Source organism: Myotis nattereri (assembly GCF_964212035.1).
Source record: "Myotis nattereri genome assembly, chromosome: 7".
Lineage (NCBI taxonomy): Eukaryota > Metazoa > Chordata > Mammalia > Chiroptera > Vespertilionidae > Myotis > Myotis nattereri.
Genome location: NC_138082.1, coordinates 40,367,375 through 40,382,513, shown reverse-complemented (window position 1 = coordinate 40,382,513; position 15,139 = coordinate 40,367,375). Strand labels below are relative to the sequence as shown.

At 40.2% G+C, this 15,139-nt stretch overlaps 1 protein-coding gene across 1 annotated transcript in view; it reads right to left on the bottom strand.

Moving 5' to 3' along the window:
- LOC308522075 (titin-like) overlaps nucleotides 1-15,139 on the bottom strand; it is a 308,401-nt gene that overhangs the window by 241,392 nt on the left and 51,870 nt on the right. The window contains 18 exon segments of the mRNA XM_081095258.1: nucleotides 407-667; nucleotides 760-1,023; nucleotides 1,147-1,419; nucleotides 1,515-1,781; nucleotides 2,549-2,830; nucleotides 2,976-4,669; nucleotides 4,792-4,960; nucleotides 5,065-5,229; nucleotides 5,354-5,610; nucleotides 6,501-6,745; nucleotides 6,853-7,086; nucleotides 7,634-7,839; nucleotides 9,720-9,862; nucleotides 10,783-10,998; nucleotides 11,648-11,711; nucleotides 11,947-12,205; nucleotides 12,916-12,981; nucleotides 13,226-13,507. Of these exon segments, the coding sequence (XP_080951384.1) occupies nucleotides 407-667; nucleotides 760-1,023; nucleotides 1,147-1,419; nucleotides 1,515-1,781; nucleotides 2,549-2,830; nucleotides 2,976-4,669; nucleotides 4,792-4,960; nucleotides 5,065-5,229; nucleotides 5,354-5,610; nucleotides 6,501-6,745; nucleotides 6,853-7,086; nucleotides 7,634-7,839; nucleotides 9,720-9,862; nucleotides 10,783-10,998; nucleotides 11,648-11,711; nucleotides 11,947-12,205; nucleotides 12,916-12,981; nucleotides 13,226-13,507 (5,347 nt within the window).

Sequence of the window (15,139 nt, the reverse complement as noted above, 5' to 3'; positions counted from 1 at the left end):
TACTGGAGTACCCAAGGAAGAAAAAGAAGCAATTTCAGATTTGGGGAGCTTATACTCTGGCGCAAGAAGAAGAAATTAGGGTAAGACAAGTCTATGGTAAGGACTATGGGAGATGCACTCATAAAGGAATCCTGAGTTTGGAGGACTAAGATCTTCTACAAATGGGGAGATTAAGGAAGGTTTCACAGAGGGGAAAGCATGTGAGGTAGGTCTGCCTGGAGGAACATTTGGAATCCAGGGAGATCGTGCCCGTGTTGAGCATAATACTACAGGCTTTGAGAAGAGCATAAGCAGAGGCACGGGAGTGAGAAACTGATGGGAATTTGGCAGGAAGTGAGCAACCACTTCTTTGTGTTTAAACAACTGTCCCACAAATGAACTTAGGTTAAATGATAAATGGACCAACCTGCCACAGTAAGTTTTCCAGATGTCATATTTTCTCCGGCATAAAATGTATATTCTCCTTCATCATCTTTCATCATATTTTGAACTGTCAACTTATATATTTTTCCATGAGCTTCAATTTTATATTTAGAACTGGGTTTGATTTCTTTGTCCTTAAAATTCCACAAGACATCAATTCCTGAGTGGGACAGCTCAACCTCAAGGACCACATTTTGGGTTTCTGTACAGGTAAGGTCACGAAGCCCTCTTATAATTTTAATTTCTGGGGAAAAGGTAAAATAATCACTTGGTTATTATTACACTGGGAACACAGAATGCTCAGAATAATGCTAGGTTAAATGGGAGAATCCTTACTTTCGACAGAGAGATTACAGCTGGTTTCAACTCTGCCAACCATCAGCGTGTAAGGTCCTTCATCTGAAGCATGGGTCCGGTTAATCACCAGTCGCTGCTTAGTGCCTTTGACAATGGCTTGTACGCGATCGTCAGGCTTGATTTGTTCATCATTTAAATACCATTTAACAGAAGTCACATCCGGGACGGAGACCTTACATTCGAGAACAGCCTTTGTACCCTCAAGCACGTTGACATCCTTTAGAGGTGTTATCACATCAACACCTGGAAAACCACAAACACACAGACACAATATTTATGAATACAGATTCTGTTTTTAAAGCCTGTTTATTAAAGCTCCTACCTCACTTGACAATGTACACAGAACACCATGTAAGTTGCACTCACTATAGACAGAGACGCGCCCACTGGTTGACATTCCCAGGGCTGGAATGGTGAAGGAGTAATTTCCAGCATCCTCCTTCGTCATGTCTTCAATGAGCAGCATGTGTGACTGTTTGTCGATCACAATATGAACCCTGTCACTGGGCTGCACTTCTTGGCCATCTTTCATCCAGACACCTTCCACATTTTCCAAGGAGACTTTAACTTCAAGCTGAACAATGTCACCTTCACAGACTTTTTGATCACTGAGTCCTTGTAGGATAGCAATGGGGCGGGCTGTAAAAGATGGGGAGAAAATGAATTTTATAATCATTGTTTGTCAATAAACCATATGATGCTCCCTGCAAACCAAAAGGAACGGGAAGACTTACGTTTCATCTTGAGTTTACAAGTGGTCTTTTTCCCGTCAACAACAAAGCTGTATTCTCCTTGGTCCTCTTTGGTCACATCCTTGACTGTGAGGTTCTGACGTCCACGGCGAGATGTAATTGAGTATTTGCCATTGGATTTAAGCTCCACATCATTGTGATACCACTTGCCTTCTATGTTTTCTGGGGATATAATGCACTCCAACTCTCCTGAAAATGATTCTGGAACTTCTATGTCCTCAAGTTCTTTTACAAATTCAATAACTGCACCTGAGGTATCAGATAGAAAGAAGTTAATTTCTCTGGAGAGTTATTCATATAGACTTAGCATAGGGAGCATTCCTTGTATATCTCTTATCTCTTCCATACTAATCAGGAATATTCTTAATGTCTACCTGCTGATAGTCTGGGAAATAAATATTCAATAACAAGGAATTACTTTAACTTTTAAATTATTTTTAAAGCACAGACTCATATTTCAGTGAGAACATTAAAATATAAGGTATAAAATCTTGCTTATTAAAAATCCAAATTGTCAATATTCTTAATTAATAGTATAAGTTCATGATTCTTTCTACAGAGCTTATATCCAACTAGAGGCCCGGTGCATGACATTCATGCACTGGGGTGGGGGGAGGGCGGTCCCACAGTCCGGCCTGCACCCTCTAGTAGTCCAGGAGCCTTCTGAGCATATCAGTCGGACATCCTTAGTGCTGCTGCGGAGGCAGGAGAGGCTCCCTCCACTGCAGCTGCACTCACCAGCCGTGAACCTGGCTTCTGGCTGAGTGATGCTCCCCATATGGGAGCGCACTGACCACCAGGGGGAAGCTTCTGCGTTGAGCATCTGCCCCCTGGTGGTCAGTGTGTGTCATAGTGACTGGTCATTCTGTAGTTTGGTCAATTTGCATATTACCCTTTTATTATATAGGATTCCCAATTAATTCTTTATATGAAGGAAAAATTGCCTAGGTAATTTTTTTTCAGATATTAAGGCTAACTTTATAACTTAAGCACAAAAAGAATAAATCATTTATTACCTTCAACAATAAGTTTGGCAGTTGTCTTTACATTTTCATCTTCCACAAGCGCACAGCTGTAGTCTTCAGCATCAGCTGCATCAATGGTCAGAATGGAGAGGAAGTGAACCTTCCTGTCAGAGTGCATCCTGTATTTATCTCCCGACTGAATCTCCACTCCGTCTTTATACCATTTCACTTTGACAAATGGCTCTGAAGTTTCACATTCAAAGGTTGCCATGGTGTCTTTTTCCTTAGCAACAACATCTTGTAATTCCTGGGTGAAAGTGATCAATTGCTTGGCTATAAGAAAAGGAGAAAAACACACACACACATATTGCATTAAATTTGAAGTTAGAATAATGGAAAAACAAAATAAAAAGAAATACACTAGTGAATATTCATAGATAAATAGAGAGCTCCATCAAATGAACGAAATTTGAATTACCTTGGACAAGTAAGAATGCGTGGCTTGAGGTTTCCCCAGCTATGTTGATGGCTTTTACCATGATGCTGGCAGAGTCCTCAGAAGTCACATCTCTTATGACCAGTTCACAAACATTGTCTTCGGGCCAGTACCAGTAGACTCGGTCAGAGCGTTCAATCTTGACACCATTTTTGTACCATTCACATTCAGGATCTGGTTTTCCCACGACTCTGACCCGGAAGTGTGCATCAGATCCTTGACCCACTGTTTGGCTTTGGATTCTTTCAAAGATTTTGGGGGCTTCCATGCTAGGACTTAGTTCAATTCTCTCGGGTTTAAAAGTTGGAATAGTGATTTTGCCTTCTTCAACAAGGGCTTTCTTCTCCTCTTCAGTTAGCTCTTTGGTCCAATGGAGAAGTTCATCTTTTGTCTTCTTAAGGAGTTCTTCATAGGATTCATCCTTTTTGCGAGACTTGAGCTCCACAGCAGTAATGGCTTCATAATATCCTTCCTCTGTTCTGCGCTTGAATTTACTGCGCAGCTCTTCTGATTCTTCGGACACTTTTTCATGGGTAATTCGCTCGGCCCTTTTCAACTTCACAATTTCCTTGGCTTCGGTGGTGTCAACAGGTCTATCTACTTTTTGTACCTCAAACTGAAGTTTCCCAGTTTCGTGTACGTGAAACTCGGGCTTTGGTTCAGGAGCTCGCCTAAGGACAGACCTAAAATCTTCCCTCTGTTCGATCTCAAGTTTCACTTTATGCTCTGTCACACCTTCAGGATTTTCTGCGGTGACTTTGACTTCACCTGTATCATATGATTTGCAGTCCACAATGTCCAGGTAATGAATGCCATCATAGCGAACTCGGAACCTTTTGCTTTTGCGGATGAGCTGTCCGTTGAGGTACCAGTTGACTTTGGGATGAGGGTAACCTGTCACTCGGCAGCGGAATCTAGCAGTCTCCCCTTCAAGTACTCTTACTGGCTCTGGGAACAAGACGATGTCTGGCTTTTGCTTCTCTTTTTGATCTGTCGTTACACCTGTAAGAGCACCTTCATGAGCCATCCTCTCTAATTCTTCAATTCTCTGTAAGCCTTTCCTGCCCTCAGGCAACTGAGTTTCTTCCACAAGACTTTTCTCATCTTTAACAATAAGGGTAGCAGATGTGTGATCTGTTCCGTATTTGTTAGTGGCTCTGCAAGTAATGATGCCGCTGTCTCTAGAATATGCAACTCCGTAATCAAGGCTGCAATACCCAAATTCATTGATCATACGAAGCCTGTTGGCTGCTTCAAGTGGCTTCCCATCATGGAGCCATTCCACCACCATCGTTGGATCACCAATTGGTGTTAGCCTGCATTCAAAGTGGGCAGGCCCAAAGCGCTTGAGTCTTAAGGAAGTGAGTTTTTTCTTAAAAAATGGTTTCTGTTGTTTCTCTTTGTCGTAGAGGTCACCCTCCTCCCATTGCTCTTGACCATATCGCAAATGCAAGGGCTCCAGTTCTGGGGCTGCAATTTCCTTTGCTCTATATGTCCCTCGTGGGATTATTAATCTTCTCTCTGGTTCAGGCTCTGCAAACTCAACTTCCACATTTACTTTGCATCTTGTAGTATCTCGGCCAGCCTTATTAATAGCAGTTGCAGTATACCAGGCAGAATCTTGGCTGACAGTGGAATCAATTTTAAGGGCAGCTTCTCCCTTGGTTCCTTCAATTCTAAAAAACAAACAAACAAAAAACAAAAACAAAAACCATCACTCATACAGAAGTAGTAGTTGCTTCCTTGGTTATTGGATTTGCAGAATGGACTTAGTTATATTATTCCCAAGCAAACTTACCTGATTTTTGGATATTTATGAGGTACAATGATTTCACTGTTTTTCAACCATACGATGTCAGGGTTAGGGTTACCCGTAGCTCTGACTTTCATTTCAAGTCGGGCACCCTCCTTTATATTGACATTTCTCAGTTTTTCCACAAACACTGGTTTCACCTGATGTTCCACAGCTGAAAGAGAGAGGGGTCATGATTTAGAGTGAACAGGGCTGAAACACCTGGGTTTAAAACCCAAGTGATAAGGCGATTTCTTTTTTTATTTTAAAAGCAAATACCTTCCACAGTTAAAGTCACTGAAATTGAAGATTTGCCTGCCCTGTTTTGGGCAACCACGGTCCACTCCCCAGAATCACTGGGTGCTGTCGGGACAATAATCAGTGACTGGGTACCATCTTCTTTAATGACCACTTTGTGGGTATAGTCATTGATGACTTGCTCGCCTGGCAAAAAATAAATGAAAAAGAAAACAGATGGTTAAAATTGTTTTTTAAATTGTTGGGCAACACATCTAAGCTTATTTTTGGGGGGGTTAAGAATTTGTGAGCAGAAACTTATCATACTCACCATTATGAAACCAGAAGGTCTCTGGCATAGGTCTACCCACAACCTTTAAGTCGAACCTGGCAGTCTGCCCTTGTAAACATTTGAAAGAAGCCGGCTTTAACACAAAGACTGGCTTATACAATCTCTCGAGTTGTGCCTCATCTGTTTCCTCCAGCCTACGTCCAGGGGACATCCTGGCAGGGGACATCCGTGCAGGAGACATCCGGGCAGGAGACATGCGTATAGGAGACCTGCTCACCGAACGCGGAGAGACAGATCTGGAAAACAAAGGAAAACAATATTTTCATGAATCATAGAGAAAATTCAGCAAAATAAACAAACCTCTTTATGTTTTGTTCACCAATGTCATTTTATAATTTACTTCTGTATGTTACAGAAGGCACCTCCAAACCACTGGGATCTAAAATGGAATATTTTAGCATAGCCCCCCAAACTATATTTTTTTCAGAGATCCTCAATCCAGTCAGTAGTCATTTAGCACAGCCAGATATTTTGGGGACTCAGAATCTCAGAATGATCCTTAATACTGTCTTTCTCTCACCACCTTGACTTAATTAGTCACCAACCCATTTTGATTCCACTTCCAAAACATCTCAATAAAGATTGGTTGGTTAAATAAACCAATGCATAAGAAAAAAAGATTAACATATGTTCTTACCCAACAGGAGGAAAAACATGAAAATTATATTTGAAAATAAAATCCTATCTTTACATTGTAGCTAGAATGGCTTGGATTCGATAACCCTACAGGCTGGGTAAACTGAGGCAGTTTTCATAGGATTGCAGAGATTCAGCGTTCCCACATTCAAACTAGAAATAAAAATCCCTATATTGCAGCATTATTGCATAAATTAGGGCTAACATGTAAAATAAGATGTTAGATAAACCTTATCGTCTTCATTATATTAGTTATAACACTGACAAAATGAATAGTGTGCTACAGTAATGAAAATGCTCATCTTACATAGGGGCAAGAAATAAAATCTCTTGGCAATTATTGGCAGTTTTCTGTCTGTCTCACTCAGCATTCACCCCAAACCTCCTTCCTACCCCCCCCCCCCACACATATAATAGCAATTTGCCACTGGGATATTTAGTATTTTAAATAATTTAAATACTAAACAACCCAGATTATTATGAGTCTTACCTGATTCTGCTCATTGGCTCAGGTGTGGGTATGTACATCGGAGCACTGAATGGAGCAGCAGGCTCCACATACAATTTCCCGGAGCAGATTGCATTTCCTTTAATATTGCTGGCAAATGCAGTATAGATGCCCTCATCTTCTGGAAGAACAACAGGTATGCGCAGACTAGCTCTGCCATCTTGTAGAAAGTCCATTTGGTATCTCTCTCCATGCTTAATGCGCTTGCCATCTTTGTACCACGCAATCTGCAAGTAATAGGTACATGTGAATTAAATGTAGATAAAATAGTTACAGTGTAACCTAGTTGTATCTTTATTGTGGCATGGAGGTATGGTAAATGGTTATACTTTACCTTGGGCAATGGATAGCCAGACATCTTGCAATGAAAGGTAACACCCATCCCCTCAAGAATCCTATAATTCTTGACTCTTAAATCAAATCCTGCTTCAACAGCTTCAGATTCAGAAATGTCAACTGCCATCTTTTCTTCTCCATCTTCTTCAAGAAGTTCTTCTAATGTAGTCTTTATTATCCTGTATTCAATTTCTTTAATAAGCCTCTCTTCAAAGGAAGAAATATGGAATTCCTATGTAGCAAAAAAGATGATAGTTTGTTAAAAAGACATATCCTCACTGATAGAAATTCTTTTAAGTATATTAGTTTCAGAGATAAGGATTGATGAAAGTTTCTAATTAGGAGAAAATCTTAGAAAGCTCTTTGTTTTGCTTTTAATCTGCATTACAATCAACTTTGCTAGTTCATGTTGCAGTGTCTTGGGTAAATGATAGTCTAAGAGTGTGGCTTACAAAAGTTTAGATGTTTATTATACAAACAAAGGGATCTTGGCAGCAATGAACATGGTCATGCTAGTGTTTGCCTTTTTCTGCATATATATAAAAATTCCCATTTCTAAAGTCATATTTTGTTGCATATATGAAATCTGTTTCTAAAGTCATAGGTGCAACATGTCATGAAGATGAAGGAAGCTTGTCAGCAGTGAATCTGAGCCAATTAATAACAGTCTAATATGACCCCATCAGTTGACAATGAAATCATTTTTAAAAAAGGTGGGGATTATGGGAAGAAAGTATAATTTATAAAAGGCTTTACATGGTCATTATTTTTATACTCACTTGGTCTTCTACAAAAGTTCTGACCATTACAGTATCTTTGGCCATTTTCTTCCTAATTAAGGCCTGTTCTTTTTCATACTCTTTTTCATAGTCAGCATATCCAAATCCAGGTGCTGTTTCTCCAACTTTAGGTTCTTGTACAAAGGCAGTCATTTGTGTCTGATAAAACATTTCTTGCTGGGACTTCATCAGTGAGTCAAAATCAGCTAGGAGTTAAGAGCATAAGTTACTTTTTAATGCTCTTATGTTAAAGCCTTCATCCCATTGTTCACTCAAGGCAAGCCCCACACTAGGAAAAGTTGATAACCAAAAGACTGATTTTCCAAATTTTACTATCAAAGTACTCAATAAATATTAATTAGATTGAATTTTCGAAACCAAACAAGCCAAACCAGCTATTACTATTGTAGAAACAATTTCATATAAGCAGTCAATCCTTTGGGATGTACCCTGGAGGTCTTTCTACTTTCCTGTGTGGCTTTTGGCAATTAGTTTACCTTCCTGGGTCTTGAGTGCTTTATCTGCTAAGTGGGGATAACATCCTAACCTTCTTTTAAGGGGTGTTGTGCAGATCAAATGAGACAGAGCATGGGATGGTCCACTGTAAACGTGAACAGCTAAACAAAGATAATGGTGATCCACACATACATTTTGTTTGGCCTGAATGCTATTACATTTATTTTTTTCAAATTACTTACAAGTTTTGAAAATCATGATTTCCAGCTTTTCTATAAAATATCAGAAACTCTAGCAACATGGAGCCTGGTACAAGTGTGCCTGGCAATAACACAGTAGAGCAGTGGTTCTCAACCTTCCTAATGCCGCGACCCTTTCATACAGTTCCTCATGTTGTGGTGACCCCCAACCATAAAATTATTTTCGTTGCTACTTCATAACTGTAATGTTGCTACTGTTAGGAATTGTAATTTAAATATCTGATATGCAGGATCTATTTTCAGTGTTACAAATTGAACATAATTAAAGCATAGTGATTAATCACAAAAACAGTATGTAATTATATATGTGTTTTCCGATGGTCTTAGGCGACCCCTGTGAAAGAGTTGTTTGACCCCCCCAAAGGGGTCTCGACCCACAGGTTGAGAACCGCTGCACTAGAGACAGGACACTACTGCCCCCTTGAGACAGGGCATATATTCTCCAGCTTGCCATTGTCTTCCTTGTGCTCACTGATATGATCTATCTGCCTGGGTCTGGGAGTCAACTGTATTTAGAATCCCTTCATCGTCAAAGGCATGATATGCAACAAATGAATGCCACCAAATAGAAAATATTACTAGAAAAGTTCAACACCAGTATGGTTTTTGAGGCCTGGAAAGTATTACGCTAAGTGGAATAAGCCAGTCAGAGAAAGATAAGTATCACATGATCTCACTCAGATGTGGAATCTAATGAACAACATAAACTGATGAACAAAATAGATCCAGAGACATAGAAGCATGGAATAGGCCAGTGATGGCGAACCTATGACACGCGTGTCAGAGGTGACACGCGAACTCATTTTTTTGGTTGATTTTTCTTTGTTAAATGGCATTTAAATATATAAAATAAATATCAAAAATATGTCTTTGTTTTAGTATGGTTGCAAATATCAAAAAATTTCTATATGTGACACGGCACCAGAGTTAAGTTAGGGTTTTTCAAAATGCTGACACGCCGAGCTCAAAAGGTTCGCCATCACTGGAATAGACCGTCAAATCTCAGAGGGAAGGCGGGGATGGGTGGGTGGGAAGAGATCATCCAAAGAACTTGTATGCATATATGCATAACCCATGGACACAGATGATAGTGTGGTGACGGCCTGGGGCAGGAGGCAGTGGTGGGCTAGAAGGGGTGATTGGGGGGAAACAGGGGACATATGTAATACTTTCAACAACAAAGATTTAGAAAGCTAAAAAATAAAAAATATTTCCTATTATGGCTGAGGCAAAGAAGGGGAGTGATTGAGACAGAACCAGTATCAGAACCAGGGTACTGCAACAGGCCTTTCCACAAACACACAGCCCTGCTACCTCCATGTGTTTGTGTTCTTATCATGCACATAGGTACTCGTTAGAGTTGCACTGACCTTCTCCAAGCAAGGAGGCAGATGCAGAAGTTTCTCCATGCTTATTACGAATAACAATAGTGTATTCTCCAGCATCATCGGCAAAAGTCATTGAAATCACCAGTTTGCACTCACCAGTTTGTTTGTTGTAAATCACTTTGTGCCTTTATGGAAATAAACAAACAAAAACTTCAGTCATATAATAATCCTTATGTTACTAAAATAACCCTTATGTGGATCTGTGCTATAAAATTCAATGATCCTAAGCATGTAACAAAGCCCTACCATAGAAAACAACTATCAGATAGCTGAAAATTGTGGAAAATACATGGACATGAGTAATGAGGGTCATGAACACTCTTTAAAACAGCGGTTCTCAACCTCGGCTGCACATTAGAATCACCTGGGAATTTTTTAAAAATCCTGATTTCTGGGCCTCATCCTCAGGAAATTCTGTTTCTTTGTTACTAATGTTGTGGCCTCACTCCATAACAAAGAAACAGAATTTCCGGAGGATGAGGCCCAGAAATCAGGATTTTAAAAAGATTCCCAGGTGATTCTAATGTGCAGCCAAGGTTGAGAACCACTGCTTTAAAATAAATAATATAATACCACTAGAATCAGATATATGGAAATAAGTGTCTGCAAATATGTCTAATTGTAGCAAATTTATTAGCATTACTTTTCATGTATAACTATCTTTCTTCTTCATCACATGACCCTTATTCTCTTACCGTTTAGTGAGTTAATTATGTGTTTTTGGTAAAAAATATTGTCTCAGATTCTTTCAGGAAAAGTGTGTGTATGTGTAAAAATACCTGTCAAAATATACATTTTCTTTATTTCCTCAGTCCTATAAATGAATCAAACTAGAATATAAAGAAATATATCTTCTATCCACTTTGTCACATGGCTTTGTTTCTCAATAAGATTTTGTACAAATGTGAAAATACACAATGAAGGCTCCATAGTGAAGAGCCTACCTTCAGGGAATGGTGCTATAAGTATATTTACTTCTCTCTAGGCTCCATATACATATCATGCAAACCACAGAGAACTCTGTACCATTCAGCCATTAACATACCTATATCCAGAGGTTAGAGGAACCCCAGATTTTTTCCAGTAGACATGGGGCTTTGGGTTGCCGCCAACCTGGCATTCAAATACCACACTCCCTCCTTCTACCAGTTTCTGGACCCCTGGTTTTGAAATGAAGAGAGGAGCAGCAGGTTCTCCAGGCTCTGCTCGGTCTTCCATGATGCTAGTGTCAGTCATTACCACATCTCTTGACTCCATAAAGCTGGGAATAGAATTTCCTCACATTAGCTTCTGGACTGTAATTTTCTAATACTAAAGGGACTGAAAAAAATCAAGACTATATATTGACTCTTGAACAAAGTGGGGCTCAGGGGCCACCGTGCAATTCATGTGTAACTTTTAAAACACACACACATATATTCTATTGATTTCAAAGAGGAAGGGAGAAGAAGGGAGAGAGATAGAAACATCAATGATGAGAGAGAATCATTGATTGGCTGCCTACTTGGGATAGAGCCCACAGCCTGGGCATGTGCCCTTGACTGGAATGGAACTTGGGACCGTTCCGTCTGCAGGCCCACGCTCTAGCCACTGAGCCAAACCGGCTAGGGCCATGTATATCTTTTGACCCTAAATTCAGCTTTTCCTATCCACAGGTTTCAAATTCATAGATGCAACCAACCAGATTGAAAATAGCATTTTCAATTCACCATTGGGAATCTGTGGTTGGGAATGTGAAAATACTGTTTTTGATTCCAAGTTGGTTGAATCTGCAGATGTGAAACCTAACGGACACAAGGACTGATTATATTTATTGAAAAACACCCATGTGTAAGTGAACCCATACATTCAAATCCCTGATGTTCAAAGGTTGACTAGAACAAAAGGTCATTAACAAAAGAATGTTTTACCGTTTCTCTTCTGTGGTAAATTTCTCAGTCACGGTTGTGGTTTCTTTTTCAAACTCTTCTGACACTGGAAAAAGATAGAAGTTTCTCGTTAAAGTCAGGCACTTAAGTCCATTTTGTTGGTGACCCCTGCTTAGCATAACAATTTAAGTTGACTCCATAACCTACCCCCCGCCCCGCCAGTTCCAAAAGGGGACACCACTGGGAAGTGTACAGAGACCCTATTGTGCAAGGAAGTGTCCGCTGGGAGTGATGAGTGAGTGACAGCATGTGTGCAAGGACACGGGAATATGGCCACTCACCCTGCACAGCGAGGTAGCAGGATGTGCTGACGGTCCCAGCCTCGTTCACAGCACTGCAAGTAAATCGCCCGCTGTCTTCTGCAAAGGCTTCCCGAATCATAAGACGAGCGATTCCACTCTGGAAGGTTATCTGGAAATCAATGGAACTTTCTATTTGGTAGTCTTCCCTGTACCATGTCACTTTCGGGGATGGGTATCCAGAGATGTGGCACTCCAAGGTGACGGATTCACCTTCTATAACAGTCACATTTTTTAAGCCCTGAAGAGAGAAAAAAAGAATATAATATTGATAAGTGTGCATTTTCATTAATCATCTGTATATGTTATGGCCTATGTGGGGGTTTGAAGTACATTCTAATTGCCATAAATGTTTTTTTAAGATTGGGACTCTAGAAATGTTAGCAGAGATTCCTTTGGAAATGGGAATATCCCCAAGTTGAAATAAATGCAAGGTGTTTCTTAATTAGTAAGGTGGAATTGTATTAATGCCACACAGCAGGGTAACTCCATTCCCTGTGTGATTCTCACATGCTCAGATCTTAACAAAGCCAGAAGGCTGCCTCTTCAACAAAGCTTTCTAAGCTCTCCCCAGTTCTAAGTAATTGATCCTTCCTTGTGATCCTCCCTCTGTCAAGGTGCTTATCACTGCCTGTATTTTATCTTGCTTGTTTTGGGCATTTTCCCTGACAGTCAGGCAAAGGTTCCAGAAGGCTACATCTCTCTTTATATATCTCCATACTTTTCTCTAATGTCTTACACATAATAGAAATTCACTAAATCTTTGGACAATATGACCCATGGTTGCCACACAGAATCTCCCTTTCTCTCTCCAAATAGTGTATGGTCTTAAACTTAGCATTTGTAAACTCACTAATGCCATTTCCCAGTTTGAGAAACTGATCTTTGCACATTTTAAAATGGTGTGCCAAGATATGCACATGTTCCAACACAATCAGCTTCTTTACTCACCGAGACCAAAGTTGGTGGAGTGACGGGGATTTCAGCAGGTGCAGGTACTCTTGCTGTTTCTGTTACCTATGATTTTTACAAAGGATATTTACAAAATGCCCATGAAATCAGGGAAATCTCACAAACACTTAGCTCATGCAAAATTATAAAAATAAGTTGAGAAAAAGAACTCTGTCCCACTAAAATTAAGTTTGAATATAGTAAAGGAGGAAGGCAAGACACCCGGCTGACTTCTGTAGTGCAAACTGCTGAGTGTCTGGCTGTGATTCATAGGGATGTGTGAGAAACAGCATGCAATCCGGGGACCAACCTTGGCCTCACGCCCATGAAGTACTTCGAAGCGCTCTTCGCGGACTGTGCTACCAGTGATGCTCACCCCTACTTCCTTTTTCACTTCAATGCCAGCTTGACTCTTGTAAGTCTCTGGTGTGTCAGTGAAGGGGAACTGGGGTGAGGGGGTGGGCTCTGCTCTCACTCTGGTCTCACCAGGCTTCACAGTGGGTGCCTTCACGGATTTGGTAATCTTCTGAGAAGAAGATGTGGCTGACAACTCTTTTTGTAAAGTAGCAATAGCGCTACCGGCTATTGATGCCTTAAATGGAAATGGAAGTCAGAAAATAAAGTCACTTAACTGTCATCCAAGTCATCATTTAGAAATGCTTTGCCACTAGGATTTCTGTTGTGAGTCTCAGTCTATTATTTCATTTTTCTTTTGGTCCATTTTTTTAATGTTCCCATTATCACTTTAGAATGAGTGAAAAGTCAGTTAGAGATAAGCCAGTTATAAAGTTCATTGTCATTCCTGCCACTTTGTGAAATATATTGAAAATATCTTTCTTAAAGAGTTGTACTAAGAACTACCTATTTTACATTCTTATCATAAAGGAACTGAGGGTCTTCTAAAGCTCAGTCAAAAATTTCCACTCAATCATCCCAATGCTGCATTTGAAAATACCACAGTGAGCTATTCAAAATCAAGAAATTATTAAAATACTTGGTAAATTCCTAAGAACTACTTTACAACAGCACATTTATGTTTCAGCCACAAATCTATGTGAAAGGTGAAAATGTAGACAACCAGAGAAGTAATTTAAGGCTTCCTTACTGTTTTTATTCTGTTGCTTTCTATGATTATTCGATTTCAATAGTAATTTGGGACTATCCCAAATATAGGTATCAAATGCACCTTACAATCCTCTGAAAGCATACAGGATTCTATGTCTTGGATGTGTATAATAAGAACAAGAGTTTACAAATGTTGAGGGTTAGCATGTACTGTCCCCTTGTGAAGGGTTTTCCATGTATTAAGTTGTCCCGATAACAGAGCTTAGAAGGGGCAGAGCCAGGACTCTAAATTCAGGGCTGTTTGACTCCACAATCCAATTCAACCACCCCACAATACCACCTCTTCATATTGTTATACTGAGGATACAACTATATCATTTCTCAATATCTGTTTTTAGTATTTATATACATTCTCAGTTACGTTACTCTGGAAAGTCTCATAACATAAGGAAAAGTAAATAGTATAATTACAGAATGTGAAACAAAGAGAAGCCTGCATGAATTTTTGTCTCTTCAGAGTGGTGAGATAACCACTTGCTACTCCAGGCTCACCCTGCAGGGCAAGTGTCAGAAACCAAACTGGGTCTCTGAGTCCACTCTGAATGCAAATGGACACTAACAAAAAGAGGCCACATTGGCCTATACCTGTGGTCGGCAAACTCATTAGTCAACAGAGCCAAATATCAACAGTACAACGATTGAAATTTCTTTTGAGAGCCAAATTTTTTAAACTTAAACTATATAGGTAGGTACATTGTTATTAACTTAATTAGGGTACTCCTAAGCTGGCCTTTGCTAAAAACGTCCTCAATCTATTGAGGTACGTTCACTGAGGTCGACCCCTTCCAACTCTCCCATCCACACTCGTCTTGTATACTTGTTTCAGATAGATGAAAGTGGATGGGAGAGTTGGAAGGGGTCGACCTCAGCGAACGTACCTCAAAACAATGTACCTCCCCCACGCTGCGTATCCCACCGCCCGCCTGCGCCACGTCTCGCCCGCCCGACCGACCGACACCCCCACTTCTTCTAACGCCACTTCTTCAAAATAGACTTGCCCAGGCCGAAAACTGACTTCTGCGCATGGGCCACAAAGTTTCAATCACACTGTACGTGCGCGCCCGCACGTGGTATTTTGTGGAAGAGCCACACTCAAGGG